We start from the raw sequence: 19,512 nt of genomic DNA, 5'->3' as shown, positions 1-19,512 counted from the left end.
AAGTAGTTTCAGTGCCACTTAAGAAAGTGGGTGGGGATGAAAACTACATACTGGAATGTTACAGGAAAGAAATATTGGTATATGAGTGTCGAGATATATCAAAGGAAACACCCTAGGGTTGGGGGGGAGGGGCGGGGAATGGAAAGCCTATGCTGCGTAACAGACATGGCTTATGTAGACACACCTATAGACTGTGTGTAATGCAACAGCAATGACATGTACTTGCTCGGATAGCCTTAAGGATCAGTATTTTCTCAGTGTGTGGCCCTGCACTGTCCAACATGGTAGCCATTATCCACTTACGGCTTTAGAGTCCTTAAATGTGGCTAGTGCAACTAAGGAACCTGAATTTTAAATTAAAACAAATTTTAATTTACAAAATGACACGATCCAGTTACTAGATCTTTCAAGAATGTATGGAACAACTTGGGTGTGTGAATCTATTTTTCTGCTTATATTTTAAGAAACTAAAATACAGATCAAGTATTTCTGATAAAAATTTGGCATCTGAATTGAAATGTGCTATAATATAAAATATACACTGGATTTTGAAAACAGTATAAAAAATAATACAAAATATTCATTAATTATTTTAAAACTAATTACGTGCTGAAATGATAATATTTTGGATATACTGGGTTAAATAAACTATTAAAATTAGTTTCAACTGTTTTTTACTTTTTAAAAAATGTGTCTACTAGGAAATTTTAAATTACATATGTGGATTGCATTATATTTGTACTGGAGAGTGCTGGTATAGTCAAAGGAGCCCTGGTGAAGAGAGTCTGGTCCATATTTTATTTCTGGCATCAAATATTTTCTTAGTATACCTCATTACCCTTTTATCAAAGTTATGTATTGCTCATCGTTCTCTCTATGAATGTTAAGAATCACGTTAATAACTGTGTCAATATTTCTTCCTATAGTAAAAACATAAAATTATTTACACATGCACTTATATGAGCTGTTAGTATACAAGTGTACACATATAAGGCATTTATTTCCAAAGAGTATTTCCATAAGCATTCTGTGGAACTATATTCAAGGATGGACAGACTTGGGGGAGAAACACTTTATATACTATACAATATATATATTCTGGACAAAAGCAAACATTATAAAAAGTATAAAAATAGACAAAAAGATACAAACAATATATTTTGGTCAGAATTTCAGATATGTTTTTTTTTCTTCTCTCTCCCCTTTACTTCAAAAGTTATAAATACTTTGGAAGCAGCATGTATTGTTGCACTTTTGATTTTTTGTTGTACAGTTAATGAACTTGAGAGTCTGGATGACTGGTGATCATCTATTTGGCCTTCCCATTCTTTTGTTTCTTCTTCTTTGATTAATAAAGGTTTTCCTAGAGTTTGGCCAACAAGGTTACAGACTTCTTGAGCTTTGCGCCGTGCATTTTCTACAGCAACAAGACAAGCTTGCCGTCTTAGGAATTAAATGCAGAGATTATTAATAAGACATTCAACAAACTGCAGCACTGAGTAGTTTTATTTAATTAGTTGATAATTTATTTAAATATGTGCTTAACTTACCGAAGATTCTCAACAGAACCTGGAGTATGATAGAACTGGGCTTGGCTGATAACAACAGAGCTATCTAGCTTTTCAATAAGAAAGTTACAAATATTTTGCATTTTTCCGAATTCAGTAAATGTAATGCAGACCTGTAAATAAAATGACAATTGAAATTATTTTCATGTCTGATGCACTATTTCAAATTTTTCTTTAAATGTGAGTTAAAGTAAAGCCAGATTACAATGAGGTCATTTTATAGTATGTAACAGATAAGAAAGACCTACTTGGTACTTATAACTAAATTTTGTTATTAAATTTATTTTTGCTTATGAATTTTTGCTTATGAACATTTATCTAATGTTGACTTGAACATTTAAAAATCCATTTTAAATCAGTCAGGGACTTTTTATGAAAGAGAACTGGAGGGTTTCCCCTTCAACTTTATTATTTGGCTAAATTCAAACCCTGATAAATCTTTCATGACTCTTTAGTCATCTATGCCATTAACTAGCTTCCTGATTAGCGGTAATTACTTCATACTTCACTGCTGTCATTGAGGTATGTTTCTTCTTCCAAAAGTTATTTTCAGATCTATATGCAGAAGCTCATCTATTTCACTATGTCCTCTGCCTTTAAATATGTGAAAGCAATTCTTATATACAGAAATACTTTAAAACTGTAGTCTTAAAACATTTTGTGGAAGCAAACTAAACCTTTTCTTCTAAGGAAACTTTACACAAGCTCAATATGTAAAACAATAAAGTATAGGTACTAGAGAGCAGGCTGGAGTAGCAAAGAGAAAGAGAGGGTGAAGTAACCTCCTGAGTCACCTTATACAATGCAGAACAGTTGTCTTTAATCATAAATGTTATCCAGGGAAGACTGATGTTCTATCTGTTTTCAATACTAAGTGAATAATGTCTTTTATAATTAGTTTGTCAATTTCTATTTCTTTAAAAAAGCTGACTGGGATTTTGATTGGGATTGCAATGAATCTAAATATAGATCAATTAAGGAAGAATTGATACCTTAATGATATTGAGCATTCCAAATCAAGAACAAGGTATGTTTCTTCATCTATTTAGGTCTTCTTTATTTCTCTTAGCAATATTTTGTAGTTTTCAGCATATACATTTAAAAAATCAGATTGATCCTTAGGTATTTTATATTTTTGATATTTATTAGTTCTAATAGCTTTTTTATAGATTCCATTAGATTTTCTACATTGATGGTCATGTTTTCCATGAATAAAGACAATTTTACTTCTTACTTTCCAGTATGGATGCCTTTTATTTCTTTTTCTTGCCTCACTGCACTGTCTAGAACTTGAAGTACAATGTTGAATAGAAATTGTGAGAGTAGATACCTTTGTCTTATTTCTGATCTCAGGCACAAAGCAATCAGTGTTTCATCAATAAGTATGGTGTTAGCTGTAGATTTTTCAAAGATTCCCTTTATCATTTTGAGGAAGTATTCTGTACTATTCCTAGTTTGTTGAGAATTTTTATTAGGAATGGATGTTGGACTTTGTTAAATGTTTTTTTTTCATTTATTCAGATCATCATATGGTATTTCTTTTTTATTTTGTTAATATGATAAATTAGATCGATCAATTTTTTAATGTTGAAGCAACGTTTTATTCCAGGGATGAACAATACTTGGTCATTATATATTATTCTTTTTATATATCACTGAATTTGATTTGCTAAAATTTTGTCTATAATTTCTGCACATAAGTTTATGATGGACACTGGTCTTTGCTTGTAGTATTTTCCCCCCTGGTTTTGTTATCTTCTGGCTCCAAATAATGAGTTGGGAAGTATTTCAGCCTTTTCATTTTCTGGAAAAGTTTGTATAGAGTTGGCATTAATTCTCCCTTAAATGTATGCACTTTTTAATTTCTCTTTTAATTTCTCCTTTGACCCATGGGTTACTGAGAAATATGTTAAATTCCAAATATTTCACTTCTAACATTTTTGCCTTAAGTATTTTAAAACTTTAATATTAAATGTATAAGTACTTAAGACTGCTATGTTCTCTTGATTGACCCATTTATCAGTATAAAATCATCTTACTGGGTAATACCCTTTGCTTTGAAATCTACTCTGTCTGATATTATCATAGCCTCTACAACTTTCTTTTGATTATTGTTAGCATGGCATATCTTTATCCATCCCTTTGACTTTTTTTAAAGTCAAGTTTATTAAGGTAGAACTTATATAGAGCAAAATACACTCTTTTGAGTATACCTTCCATGAATTTTGACAGATGCATTTACCCGTGTAGCCACCATTATGATCAGTCCCATCAACTTCCTCAAATTTCCTTGTGTTGCCCCCATCCCAGCCCCTGAAAGCCACTGATTTGTTTTTTTTAAATAGTTGCACTCTAAGTTTTTAAATTTAATTTTTTGTACAATTTTAAAGGTTATTTTCCATTTAGTTATTACAAAATATTGGCTCTATTCCCCATGTTGTAGAATATGTCCTTGAGCCTATCTTACACCCAATAGTGTGTACCGCCCACTCTCCCACCCCTATATTGCCCCTGCCCCCCAACACTGGTAACCATTTGTTTGTTCTCTGTATTTGTGAGTCTGTTTCTTTTTTGTTTTATTCACTAGCTTTTTGTATTTTTAAGACTCCACATATAAGTGATATAAATTATTGGTCTTTCTCTGTCTGACATTTCACTTAGAATAATGCCCTCCAAGTCAATCTATGTTGCTGCAAATGGCAACATTTCATTCTTTTTAATAGCTGAATAGTATTCCTCTGTGTGTGTGTGTGTGTGTGTGTGTGTGTGTACACACTATAGCTTCTTTATTCATTCATCTATTGATGGACACTTAGGTTGCTTCTGTCTCTTGGCAGTTATAAATAATGCTGGATCAACACTGGGTGCATGTATCTTTTTGAATTAGTGTTTTTGTTTTTTCCAGGTATATACTCAGGAGTGGACTTGCTGGTCATATGGTAGTTTTATCATTTGCAAATATTGTCTTTCATTCAGTAGGTTGTCTTTTCATATTTGTCAATGGTTACCTTTGCTGTGCAAAAGCTTTTAAGTTTCATTAGGTCTCATTTGTTTATTTTTACCTTTATTTCCTTTACTTTAGGAGATGGATCAAAAAATACTGCTGTGATTTATGTCAAATAGTTTTCTGCCTATGTTTTCCTCTAGAAGTTTAATGGTATCCAGTCTTACATTTAGGTCTTTAATCCATTTTGAGTTTATTTTTGTATATGGTGTTAGAGGATGTTCTAATTTCATTCTTTTATATGTAGCGGTCTGGTTTTCCCAGCACCACTTATTGAAGAGACTGTTTTTTCCATTGTATATTCTAGCCTCCTTTGTTGATTAATTGACCATAAGTGCATGGGTTTATTTCTGGGCTCTCTTTCCTGTTCCATTGATCTCTGTGTCTGTTTTTGTGCCAGAACCATACTGTTTTGATTACTGTAGCTTTGCAGTATAGTCTGAAGTCAGGGCGCATGATTCTTCCAGCTCTGTTATTTTTCTCAAGATTGTTTTGGCTATTAGGGGTCTTTTATGTTTCCATATAAAATTTAAAATTATTTGTTCTAGTTCTGTGAAAAATGCTATTGGTAGGATTTCACTGAATCTGTAGACTGCCTTGGGCAGTATAGTCATTTTTAGCAATATTAATTCTTCCAATTCAAGAACATGGTATATCTTTCCATATGTTTGTGTCATCTTCAATTTCTTTCATTAGTGTTGTATGGTTTTTAGAGTATAGGTGTTTTGCCTCCTTAGGTAGATTTATTCCTAGGTATTTCATTCTTTTTGATGCAATGATAAATGGGACTGTTTCCTTAATTTCCCTTTCTGATACTTCATTGTTAGTGTATAGAAATGCAACAGATTTCTGTATATTAATTTTGTATCCTGCAAATTTACCAAATTCATTGATGAGCTCTAGCAGTTTTCTGGTGGCATCTTTAGGATTTTCTATGTATAGCACTGTCATCTACAAACAGTGCCAGTTTTACTTTTTACTTTCCAATTTGGAGTCTTTTTATTTTTTTATCTTCTCTGATTGCTGTGGCTAGGACTTCCAAAACTATGTTGAATAAAAGTGACAAGAGTGGGCATCCTTGTCTTATTCCTGATCTTAGAGGAAATGCTTTCAGCTTTTCACTGTTGAGTATGATATTAGCAGAGGGTTTGTCATATATGGCCTTCACATATGTTCAGGTATGTTCCCTCTATGCCTGCTTTCCAGAGAGGTTTTTTTTTTTTTTTTTTTTTTTTTTATCATAAACAGATGTTGAACTTTATCAAAAGCTTTTTCTTCATCTACTGAAATGATCATATGGTTTTTATTCTCCAATTTGTTAATGTGGTGTATCACATGGACTGATTTGCAGATATTGAAAAATCCTTGCATCCTTGGCATAAATTCTACCTGATCATTAGTATATGATCTTTTTAATGTATTATTGGATTCTGTTTGCTAATATTTTGTTGGAGATTTTTGCGTTTATGTTCATTAGTAATAATGGCCTGTAAATTTCTCTTTTTGTGTGTGAGATTTTTGTCTGGTTTTGGTATCAGGGTGATGCTGGCCTCAAAGAATGAGTTCAGAAGTGTTCACTCCTCTGAAATTTTTTGAATACTTTCAGAAGGACAGGCATTAACTCTTCTCTAAATGTTTGGTAGAATTCACCTGTGAAGCCATCTAGTCCTGGACTTTTGTCTGTTGTGAGTTTTTAAATTACTGATTCAATTTCGTTACTGGTAATTTCTCTGTTCGTATTTTCTATTTCTTTCTGGTTCAGTCTTGGGAGATGTACTTTTCTAAGAATTTGTCCATTTCTTCTAGTCGTCCATTTTATTAGCATATAGCTGTTTGTAGTAGGTATATTTTGATTTCTTCTTTCATTTCTTCAGTGATCTACTGGTTGTTTAGTAGCATATTGTTTAGCCTCCACATTTGTGTTTTTCAGCAGTTTTTTGTTGTTTTTTTCTTAATAGTTGATTTCTAGTTTCATAGTGTTATGGTCAGAAAAGATACTTGAGACAATTTCAATTTTCTTAAATTTACTGAGTCTTGTTTTGTGGCCTAGCATGTGATCTATCCTGGAGAATGTTCCATGTGCACTTTACAAGAGTGTGTTTTCTGCTGCTTTTAGCTGGAATGCTCTGTATGTATCAATAAGTTCATTTGGTCTAATGTGTTACAGAAGATATAACAATTGCAAATATACATGCACTCAACATAGGAGTACCTAAATATATTAGACAAATGTTAACAGACATAAAAGGAGAAATCAATGGTAATACAATAATTGTATGGGACTTTAACACCCCACTTACATCAATGGACAGATCATCCAGACAGAAGATGAGTAAGGAAACACAGGCCTTAAATGACACATTGATCTTTTTTTGGTTTTTTTAAACAATTTTTTAAGAGCAGTTTTAGGCACACAGCAACATTGAGAGGAAGGAACAGAGATTTCCCATGTATACCCTTCTACCCCCACACATGCATAGTCCCTCCCCTCCTCCCCACCATAATCAACATTCCCCACCAGACTGGTACATTTGTTACAATATGTATACCTACACTGATACATCATAATGACTGGAAGTCCATAGTTTACAATAGAGTGCATTCTTGGTGTTTTATATTCACTGGGTTTGTACAAATGTATAATGATATGTATCTACCATTATAGTATCATACAGAATATTTTCACTGCCCTAAAATTCCTCTGTGTACCCCCTATTCATCCCATCTTCCCACTAACCCCTAGCAACCACTGATCCTTTTACTGTCTCCATAGTTTTGCCTCTCCCAGAATGTCATATAGTTGGAATCATACTGATTGTCTTAGTAATAGGCATGTAAGGTCCATACCTATTTCCATGACTTGTTAGTTTCTTTTTAGCACTGAATAAGATTCCATTTTCTGGATGTACCACAGTTTATATATCCATTCACCTACTGAAGGACATCTTTGTTTCTTCCAAATTTTTGCAATTATGAATAAAACTGCTATAAATATCCATGTGCAGGTTTCTATGTGAACAAACATTTTCAACTCCTTTGGGTACATATTAAGGAGCATGATTGCTGAATCATATGGTAGGAATATGTTTAGTTTTATAGGACACTTTGTCTTACAAAATGGCTGCACCATTTTGCATTCCCATCGGGAATGAGTGAGAGCTCCTCTTGCTCCACAGTCTTGGCAGCATTTGGTGTTGTCAGCATTCCAGATTTTGGCCATTCTAATAAGTGTGCAATGACATTTCACTTTTGTTTTAATTTGCATCTGCCTAATAACATATGATGTAGAACATCTTTTCATAGGATTACTTGCCATCTATATATCTTCTTGAGTGAGGCATCTGTTAAGGTCTTTGGCTTATTTTTAAACTGTGTTTCTTTTCTTTCTGTTGAGTTTTAAGAGTTCTTTATAAATTTTGGATAGCAATCCCTTAAAATAAGTGTTTTGCAAATATTTTCTCCCAGTCCGTGACTTTTCTTATTATTCTTTTGACGTTATCTTCCATAGAGCAGGAGTTTTTAACTATAATGAAGTCCAGCTTATCAATTATTTCTTTCATGGATCATGGCTTTGGTGTTATATCTAAAAAGTCATTGTGATATTCAAGGTCATCTAGGTTTTCTCATATGTTATCTTCCAGGAGTTTTACAGTTTTGTGTTTTACTTTTAGGTCTATGATACATTGTAAGTTAATTTTTTGAAGGGTGCAAGGTCTGTATCTAGATACTTTTTTTTTTTTTGTATGTGGATGTCTAGTTGTTCCAGCACCAATTGTTGAAAAGATGATTTTGCCCCATTGTGCTTCCTCTGCTCCTTTCTCAGAGATAAGTTGATTATATAGGAGTCTATTTCTTGGCTCTCTATTCTGTTCCATTGGTCGATTTGTCTATTCTTCAAACACTACTACACTATCTTGATTTTTGAAGCTCTTTAGTAAGTCTTGATGTCAGGTAGTGTCATTTCTCCACTTTGTTCTCCTTCAATATTGTATTGGCTATTCTAGGTCTTTTACTTCTCCATATAAACTTGAATCTTTTTTTTCAATACCCCTGAAATAAATTATTGGAATTTTGATTGGGACTGCATCAAATCTATAGATCTATTTCAGAAGAACTGACATGTTGACCACGTTGAGCCTTTCTATCCATGAACATGAAATATCTATTTATTTGGCTCTTCTTTGATTTAATTCATCAGAGTGTCATAGTTTTCCTCATATAGATCTTGGACATATATGTTGTTAGAGTTATACCTAAGTATTTCATGTTTTGGGGTGCTATGGAAAATTATTTTAAATTTCAAATTCTACTTGTTTGTTGCTGGTATGTAGGGAATAATATTTTGTTGAAGATTTTTGCCTCTATGTTCATGAAAGATTGGTCTGTAGTTTTGTTACCTTGTAATGTACTTCCACAGGATTTACAGTGATGCCTCTTTTTTCAGTTCTGATATTAGTAATTTGTTCTTTCTCTTTTTTTTCCCTTTAGTTAGCTTGGCTATAAGCTTATCAATTTTATTGATCTTTTCAGAGAACTAGCTTTTGGTTTCATTAATTTTCTCTATTGATTTCCTATTTTCAGTTTCACTGATTTCTGCTCTAATTCTTATTATGTTTCTTCTGGTTATTTTGGATTTAATTTGCTCTTCTTTTTCTAGTTTCCTAAGGTGGAAACATTAGATTATTTATTTTAAATTTTTCTTCTTTTTATTATATGCAGTCAATGCTAAAATTTCTCTCTAATCTCTGCTTTCACTGTATCTCACACATTTTGATAAACTGTAGTTTCATTTAGTTCTAAACATTTTAAAATTTCTCTTGAGATTTCTTCATTGACCCACATATTATTTAGAAGTGTGTTGCTTAATCTCCATGTATTATGGGATTTTCCAATTTTGTTCCTGTTATTAATTTCTAGTTTAATTCCACTGTGGTCAGAGAGCAGACATTTTATGATCTATCTTTTTAAATTTGGGGAAAGCATGTTAAGGATTGTTTTGCTTTTGTTTTTTTGCAGCATGTGGGATCTTAGTTCTCCAACCAGGGATTGAACCCATGCCCCTGCATTGTAAGCATGGAGTCTTAACCACTGGACCACCAGGGAAGTCCCCAAGGATTGTTATGTCTCTGGGAACACTGGCCCTGTATCATTACATAATGCCCTTCTGTATCCCTGATAACTCCTGTTGGAAGTCTGCTCTGTCTGAAATTACAATAGTGACTCCTGCTTTCTTTTGATTAGTGTTAGCATGAGTAATTTTTCTCCATGGATTTGCTCTTAATCTATGTTTGTCTTTATATTTAAAACAGATTTCTCATAGATAACATATAGTTGGGTAGTGTTTTCTGATCCACTTTGACAATCTCTGTCTTTTAATTGCTGCGTTTAGGCCACTGATGTTCAAAGCATTACTGATATAGTTAGATTAATATCCACCATATTCTTTACTGTTTTCTATTTGTTGCCTTTGTTCTTTTTTCTAAGTTCTGTCTTCTTCCTTTTGTGATTTTCACTGAGAAGTTCATGGTTCTCTTTTTCTCCTTTCCTAGTATATCAGTTATATTGTTTTAAGCTTATTTTAGTGGTTCCCCTAAGGTATAAAATCCATATTTACAACTAATCCAAGTCCACTTTTAAATAACACTATACCACTTTATGGGTTGTGTAAGTACCTTATAATAACAAAATAATCCCAATTCCTCCATCCCATCTCTTGTATCATTACTGTCATTTATTTCACTTATAAATCAGCATACATAAGTATATATAAAAGAAATATGCATAAGCATACATAATTGAATGCATTGTTGCTATTACTTTAAACAAACTGATATTCATTAGATCACTTAAGAATAAGAAAAATATCTATAGTACAGGGAACTCTGCTCAATATTATATAACAACCTAAAAGGGAAAAGAATTTGAAAAAGAATATATACATGTATATGTATAACTGAATCACTTTGCTGTACACCTGAAACTAATGCAACACTGTTAATCAACTATACTCCAATATAAAATTAAAAGTTAAAAGAATAAGAAAAATAAAAGTATTTTGTCTTCACTTATTCCTTTTTTGATGCTCTTCTTTTTTTTACATAGATCCAGGTTTCTGATCTGTATTATTTTCCTTCTTTTTAAAGAACTTTTAACATTTGTTGCAAGGCAACAAATTTTTTGTAGCTTGAAAATAATACGCTTAGCAGTAGAGGGTTTTTTGGGCATTTATTGGGTAAATAGTCATTATTGTTTCAAATATTTTTTCTGTTCCTTTCTCTCTTCTCATTCTGGTACTTTCATTATGTGTATGTTATACCTTCTACAGTTATCCCACAGTCCTTGGATATTCTGGGGTTTTTTTCTTTCTTTGTTTTTGTTCTCTTTGCTTTTCAGTTTTTGAGGTTTCTATTGAGATATCCTAAAGCCTAGAGATTCTTTCCTCTACTGCATCCAGTCTACTAGAAAGCCCATAGAAGCATTCTTCACTTCTGTTACAGTGTTTTTGATCTCTAGTATTTCTTTTTGGGTCTTAGGATTTCAATCTCTCTGCTTATATTGCCCATCTGTTCTTGCATGGTGTCTACTTACCCATTAGAGCTCTTAGCACATCAATCTCATCAAGCACATAAATTCTCAGTCTGATAGTTCCAACATCCCTACCACCTCTAGTTCTGATGCTTGCTCTCTCTTCAAACTGCATTTTTTGCCTTTTGATGTGTCTTCTAATTTTTTTCTTAATAACTGGACATGATGTATTGGGTAAAAGGAACTGCTGTAAACAAGTCTTTAATAATGTGATGGTGAGATATAGGGAGAGGGAAAGTATTCTACTGTCTTATGATTTGGTCTCAGTTTTTTAGTGTGCTAGTGCCTCCAAACTATGAACTTCACAAGTGTTTCTGAGTTGTTGATATTGTTTTTTTTTCCCCTCCTCCTCTTTAGGTGGAAGAGAATGGCTAGAGTAGATCCAAGTAGCCTAGATCTGGGTATTTCCCTTCCCTCTGGTTAGTTAGGCTCTGATAACATACTAGCAGGTTAGACTCTAGTTAACTAGTTTCTCCTGAGGACAGACTTTGTTAAGAAGAACAGATTGCTCTGGCATATTTTGAAATGGTTCCTTTTCCTCTCCCTCTGCCAGACACTGTCCACACTGAGCCTCCAGGAATTTGTCAATTACAGTTCAGATTTTCCTACCCAAACACTGGTTCTGGAGGTGGTTTCTGTTGTGAGTCTCTGCTCTGGTAGGCTGTGATTCACTGTGCTTGCCTATCTGTCACTCCAATTCTGGGGGTAGCAGTGTGCCCTATATTCTCATCTCTCTTATGGATCCTATAAGAGTCACTGATTTTTGTTTTTTTCAGCTTTTCACTTGTTGTTAGGATGTAGTGGTGACTTCCAAGCTCCCAACATGTAGATTAAGAAACTGAAAGTCTGCCATTACTTTTAACCAGTTGGTGCCTTCATATTTAACTTATGTTTGTCACAAGCAGCTTATAGGTGAGGTGTGTTTTTTTAATACAATCTGAAATATGTGCCTTCTAATGGAGGTGTTTAGAATATTTATATTTAATGTGATTACTGATATAGTTACACTTAAATCTCTGATCTTGCTATTGATTTTCTATTTGTCTCATATTTTTTTGTCCCCCTCTCCCCATTTTCTGCCTTTTTTGGGGGGGATTGAGTATATTTTTATTATTCTATTTGATATCCTTCACTGATTTCGTTGCTGTAACTCTTGTTGTTGTTGTTAACTTAGTGTCTGCTTAAGAGTTTATAGTATATATATGTTTAATTTATCACAATCTACCTTCAGAAGATATACCATTTCACATATAAGAAACTTACAATATTATACTTCTATATCTCCCTTCTTGACCTTCATGCTATTGCTGTTGTATGTTTTACTTTTACATATGCTATAACTCCTAAAGTTCATCATCATCATTCTTGTTTAAACAATTATCTTTTATATAGATGTAGAGATATAGAGCCGATATAAGAGAAATATATTTACCTGTGTAGTTGCCATTTTCAGTGCTCTTCATTCTTTTGTGTAGATTCCTACTCCTTTCTAGTACCATTTCCTTCCACCTACCCAACTTCATTTAACATTTTATTGCAGGTCTATATGAATTCTTTCAGCTCTCTGAAAAAGTCTATAATTGGCCTTTAATTTTGAGCAATATTTTTGCTGAATATAGGGTGATAATAACAAACTATAAGACAGGAGAAATATGATTTTAAAGCTCCAAGTGAGAAAGACACTTTTTTAGTTGTAATCATTGTTTATGACTGTAAGCTCAACAGAGGGGAACAATGTGATGCAAGTGCTGAAAAGTTCAGACTTATATGTGTTATTAGAAATCAACATTCTGGAATAAGGAAGATAACCGTCTTTCTCTAGCATGGAATCACAATTAGGACACTATAATTGTAGGTGCTTTAGGAGGAAATGGGTTAACAAAAGAGAGAGCTTGTCATACAAGAAATGACCAAAGAAACTGGGGATTTTTACACCTGGGGAAGAAAAAAGTAGCATTGATATGATACTAAACCTCAAGTATATACTTTGAGGAAGAAATATTTGTTTTGTCCTTGGAGAGGTACACTATTAAAATGAATAAGTACGTGGGTGAGTCAAAAATTATCTGCACTCTGGCTGCAGAGTTTAGTTTAACTTTTAGAAAAGACAAATACATCATTTTTCAACATAATCTCCTTGCTTTTCAATACACTTTGTCCATCTGTCAACAAACTCTTGTATTCTCTCATTAAAAAATGTTTTAGGCTGAGCTGTGAGCCACGAATGCACCACTATCCTTACTTCTTCATCAGAAGTGAATCTTCATCCTTGTAGGGCTGCTTTCAGGGGCTCAAACAGGTGAAAGTCCAATGCAGCAAGATCAGGACTATAGGGAGGATGCTTTGATGCCTCAAAATGAGGTTTTTGCAGAGTGTGGACATTGTGGGCAGAAATGTGCAGACGTACATTGCCATGCAAGATCACAACACCCTTAGATAGCAGTCCTCTGCGTTTAATCCAAAGTTTAGGCTTCAGCACAAACTTTTCAAAACCTAGGTCTGTCATGATAAGACAGTGCAGCCAACAGAAGTTTTAACATAACCGTAGTATGGATAATTTTTGACTCACCCTTATACTAGTAAGTCAATTCTTGGTTTAATGTTAGAAAATTTTATATTGATTAGATGTCTGAAAATGAAATTGGCCTTTTATGTTCATACCTATCCATGTATAAAATATTTCACAACAAAAATGAAGAGTTAAAAAAAGATTAGATGAGATAATGTATGGAAAACATCTGACACATGGAAACATGCAAGGAAAAGGAGGGGGAAAACTGGTTATATTACTTTTTTCTATTTAACAGACTTTTATTGAATGCTTACTATATCCCAGGCTTTTATAATCCATCCAACACTGAAGTTATAACAGGAAAACAACATGAGAAGTGGAAAGAGTAGCAACATAAGAATCGCAAAGCCAAGGTTTTGCTCCAACCCCAAACCACCCACCTGCCCTTAAAGAACTCACTTAGATAATTTCTAACTTTCAATATCTTCTCTTTAAAATAAGGCAAAGCAGCAGGGTAGGCAGGAGGTTAGAAAAAGAATCTCTAAAGTGCCTTTCAGGATGAAAATTTCAGATATTATGTGAAAAGTAATGTTATACCATCTAATCTTATACTATGTATTTAACTATCCGTGAGAATATTGGTATACATCAGACATTAGGTTTTGGTTTCACTACAGCCATAGCCATAAAGCCACATATTGTTCTTTATGCATACTTTACACCTCATGATCCTACCATCCTGGTCTCTGCTGATGCTGACTTAAGGGCAGTCATGTATTGGACTGCACCATATAAGAGTTCTGGCTGCCAGGGAGCCCTATACAAAATATAATCAGATTCTCTCTTAAGAAACTCGAATATAAGACATTAAAAAGGTAAGTGCAGCAAAAGGATGAGGAGCAGAGTTTAGCTAAGTCCTAATTTAGCCATGTCGTACAACAAAATAAGCAGTTCTAAAGCACACTCTGTACCTGGCGGGTCAGTCCCTGAAATAACACTCAAAAACTTTCCAGTTTTCCATGAAGCCTGGCTGAATGTTTGCTGGAACTGTTCCTTTTCCTTCTTATTTCCTAGTGTACCCTCACAACAAACCCCATTAACTAAGATAACCTGAGCGCGCCTATGTTCACTGCAACCTGAAGTCCGAATAGATACAACTACTGGAGGAGTGCTAGAACAACTCCCAGCATTTGACCTCCATAATATGGAATCTTACCAGACCACTCTTCATTCTGCTTTGAAAGGTATTTTTTAGTCCTCACTACTACAGAATAACATTTGCCAAATGGATCCCTAAAATCATCATAAGTATTTTTAAAAATTCCTTAAGATAGTTAAATTTTAAGTGAAGAAATTACAAATTTATTAAAGTAAGTATAGGGACAACAGTGTGTTGTGGAAATTACTATCTCAACAGGTAAGAAGCCAGGATTCTAATTTCCATTCTAATTCTTGTAATATGATCTTCGAAAAGTCTGAGCCTAAACTATCTAAGCCTAAAGTCACACTCTTAAAATTAGGAAAAACAATACATTATCTGCCTGAAGGTGGGACTAGGCGATTTCTTGAGATGTTTTCCACCTCTAAAGGCAAAGATTCTCTGATTAGATAAGATTCCATTCTAATCCCATTCTTGTTTGTTTCCTGTGGCAGAAAGGCAGCCTGATTAAGCACATATACCAAGATATTTGGAATCAGGAAGAGATAGCAATCTTGTAACATACTCTGATTTCATAAAATCCTGATCATAAAATCTTTAAAGATAAGTAAAAAGCTCGACAGTTGTAGGAACTAATGTTTTCATTAACTGAGTGTACAAAAATATTTTGTTCTTTTTAATTTGTGCAAAGGTTGAGTAGTTTTTATTTTTAAATAAACCTTAACACAAAACAATAAAATTGTATTGTGAAACAAAAGAATGTTTAAAAGTCTTCCAATCCTTTATGCTATGACCATTAATTTGCTATTTATTTGAAGAGAAGAAATTTTTCTCCTGCAGTGTTTCCTGCTCACTAGATGGTAACATTACTAAAATTTTATTCAGGTGGCAATTAAATGCTACTTCCCTCTTGCTATTTTTACTCCATTTCAAAACAATTTCTCTTAAGTCTCATTAAATTTATTTTAAAAGCTCACCCAGATACATAACACCAAAAATGATTTTGAGAAAAATTATCTTTTATCAATACTATGAGAAGCATTTCTCCTATACACTGAGTTTCAAGAATAAAATTAAATACAAATTGTCCCCACAAAGTCATGCTGTTTCCAATTATATAAGATAAGTACCTACCTCTGCTTCCATGTGATAAGCATTTTCTACTCTTTTAAAATCCTTTGTCACAGTTACATTTTCTGACTGAAACAGAAAGTACAAGAGTATGATTACTAAATGTTTGGCTACTAAATGCAATTACTCTAAAACATAAAGTATAAACCTGAACTTATTAAAATCAGAATGACAAAATATGCAGAAACAACTGGTTTGCCTGATGTTTTAAAATCTTCCTAAAAGTAACATAAATTCAGAAACCTACACATATTTGCTGAAATTTCATCATAATTGTCACTCCACTTGTAATTTTTATATTAACCAGTTCAGAAAGTATGAACTTAGAGTGGTTTATACATATACATACATATGTATATGAAGAATTATTTGTTTTTCATATATATATGACCATTCTGAATGTTGTAAGAGTGTTAGAGTTTTAAAAATGTTTAATTTACAAATAATACACATTTACCAAATATGTATAGTATACAACTTTGGGCAAGTTACTCAACTTTTTTGAGACTTAGATTCCACATTATTAAAATTAGGAAGTAGATGGGCCCTGGGCTGAGCAGCTGGAGTTTATCAGGCTGAGCAATTGGAGCCTGTCTCCCAGCAACCCCACTGACATTTCAAGAAAAAAGATAATGGTAGGAGCAGAGAGGAACTAAGCTCTGGTGGAGTAAAAAGATAAGATGATCACATCTTTCATTCTTCAGGTCAAGGAGACCTCCCCACGTTCACATGTGCAGAAAAGTTCCTAGGGGCTCAAAAGGGAGGTGTTGCTAACCCATAATATGTTCTGCCAACCTCCTAGAGACTCTTGTGCTGGAATCCATCTTGGCCAAAAGATGTGCATGCACATTAGACAGGGCCCTGAGTCAGATCAGATATGGGCAGCAAGCAAGATGACTGGCCAGAGGAAAACAAAGACCTGGAAGATGGGCCCTACATAAGCAATTTAAACCACCCCTTTAGCGCTCCTCATTAGCGAAGAGACCCACACTCTTCTCTGAGGGTGTAGCTCTGCTTTGCTTCTGTCCTAAATAAACTGCTTTTCTTTGTGCTCTCCCACATGTACTGTGCTTCTAAAAAACTCTGTGCCTGTTTTACAACCTTGGTCTCTTTGTAAAATTCTTTTTTCGAAGAGGTCAAGACCACGGCTCTGCTTCTAGCCACTGGTCCCTGGTGGTCTAGTGGTTAGGATTCCTGGTTTTCACCCAGGCAGCCCAGGTTCAATTCCCAGGCAGGGAACTAAGATCTTGCTTCAAGCTGCCACTCTCTGTTCTTACCCCAAGATCACATGGCACTGTTTGTTGAGGATTTAATAAAAAGTTGTAAATAAAATGCTTGACACAGAAGGCACTCAGCAAACATAGATGCTATACTATTATGATATAAATATTTCCTGAAATACAGGACCCAAGCCAGTCTGTTCTTAGAAAAGTAATATTAATGCTTTTGATTCTCTGAGTAAGTACAGGGTACATAATTCTGATAAAAAAAGTTCTTATTTACATTTCAAAAGGGTTTTAAAATTTAGTGAAATGGCCGAACTTATATTTTATGAACTTTTGTATCTTTAAAAATATATGCTAAATAAAGAATATTATGTCCAGTAATGATTTAATTATAAGTTATTGGTATGGGATTTAGCTCCACCTGAATTTTAAGATATACACTAATTTCAAGCCATTATGTGATGTAGAGAATTCTAAAAAGCCTTAATTTGAAAATTTGAACTTAAGTTCTAATTATAGCTCTGATCTCTGTTACAATGAAAATATTAATTCATTTTTTACAATATGGATAAATATAAAATAAACCAGTACTGTATACATTGCTTGAAGTTGAAAGTGTGAAACTTGAAACATGAAACATTTCTGTCATTTAATAGTCTTTTATGACATGTAAACATATCTTCTATTTCCTTGGATCTCTTTTTTTTTCAGTTTTCCCCCTACTTCACTTGATAAATACATATAAAACTTATGATTGAAAGATTATTAGAGAAATAATTTTATGATAGGTAGCTGAAAAGAAAGTATCTTTAATTTTTGCACTTTACAGTGTTATTGTTTTTATAAAAATAATATATGCTAATTAATGAATATCTAATACTGGAGAAAAGAACAAAGAAGAAAGTAGTAAGTCTCTAAACCCATTACTGTTGATATTTCAGTAAACATTTTATTAAGTCATCTATAAAACATATCTAGAACAATATGTTGACTTTTTCATAAATGAAATTATACTCTACATGCTGTTCTATAACCTTCTAATGTTTTATTTTAGGAATATTTTAAATCTACAGAAAAGTTGCCAAGATAGTACAGAGTTCCATATACCTCAGTTTCAGATTCCTCTGATGTTATCATCTTTTATTACCATGGTACATCTGTCAAACTTAAAAACCATCATTGGTGTACAGCCATTAACTAAACTCCAAACTTTACCTGCATTTCACCAGTTTTTCTATTAATGTTCTTTTACTATTTCAGAATCCGATCCGTGATACCACACTGTATTAATTCATCATGTCTCCTTAGTCTCCACTAATCTAAGAGAATTTCTCAGTCTTCTCTTGTTTTCATAACCTTGAAAGTTTTGGTCGGGTATTTTGCAGGATGTCTGTCAATTTGGGTTTCTTTGGCGGTTCTTCCTCACCATGAGACCAAGGTTACAGGTTTTAGGAAGGAGTATCACAGAGGTGAAGTGCCCTTCTCATCGCAACATATCAGGGGGTACATTACAGCCACGTGACATTACTCATGATGTTAACCTTGATCACTTGGTTAAGGGAATGTCTGACAGGTTCCTTTACTATGAAGTTACTATTTTTCCCTTTCCATGCTTTATTCACAGAACGCAAGTCACTAAGTCCAGCCCATATTCCCTCACTACATACTACATTGTTTATTGTGCTGCTCAAATTGTTCTAGCTTTAGCTATTGAGATTTCTTTCAGGTTGGATCTTGTATTCCTTTGACATACACACATCTTTATTTTTCAGCACTTCCTTACTTTCTGGTGCAAGATACTGCAGGCTCAGGTTGTGGTTTCCCTGCCCAGCCCTAGAGTCAGCCACTTCCCTGAGAAGCTTACCATCTTTTCTTTGAGATTGGTATTTAGAACCAAGACCTGGGTGTTGAGACTGCTCATCACTACTCAAGTGTCATTCCATGTAGGCCGTCTCAGTGGACAGTTTGATAATACATGTATGTGTACAAACTCACATATACACATATATCTACAATTGTTTCTGTAACTATCCGTCTGTACATATACTATGCTAAACATGAGTTCATACTGATGTTTCCAACTCTTAATTAAAAACCACAGATTTCATTCCAATCCTCCTTTCTTATCTGTAACTTCCCTCTCCAATAATGAAAAGCCTGGCTCCCATCACCCACCAATCACTTATTTTTCAAGCCTACTATACATATAAAGCAGTTTCAGAACTGTTAACCAGTATCACCTTGGAAAACAAATTTACTAACTAGAGTATAGTGTGTATGTATCTTTCACCTTTATCCTTAGTTCCTAGTAAAACATAATTTTCCAA

General features: G+C 33.7%; 1 protein-coding gene across 1 annotated transcript in view; it reads right to left on the bottom strand.

The window, feature by feature from the left end:
• Positions 1-1,057: 1,057 nt before the first annotated feature.
• IRAK1BP1 (interleukin 1 receptor associated kinase 1 binding protein 1) overlaps positions 1,058-19,512 on the bottom strand; it is a 28,314-nt gene continuing 9,859 nt past the window's right edge. Inside the window, exons 2-4 of the mRNA XM_057739546.1 lie at positions 15,963-16,028; positions 1,551-1,681; positions 1,058-1,443 (exon numbers count right to left, since the gene is read on the bottom strand). Coding sequence (XP_057595529.1) covers positions 1,173-1,443; positions 1,551-1,681; positions 15,963-16,028 — 468 coding nt within the window. The 3' untranslated portion in view covers positions 1,058-1,172. The remainder of the gene's footprint in view (positions 1,444-1,550; positions 1,682-15,962; positions 16,029-19,512) is intronic.

This window comes from Hippopotamus amphibius, chromosome 6 (genome assembly GCF_030028045.1).
Source record: "Hippopotamus amphibius kiboko isolate mHipAmp2 chromosome 6, mHipAmp2.hap2, whole genome shotgun sequence".
In the NCBI taxonomy this organism is placed as follows: domain Eukaryota; kingdom Metazoa; phylum Chordata; class Mammalia; order Artiodactyla; family Hippopotamidae; genus Hippopotamus; species Hippopotamus amphibius.
The sequence above is the reverse complement of the archived record's forward strand: the minus strand, read 5'-3'. Positions and strand labels throughout refer to the sequence as shown.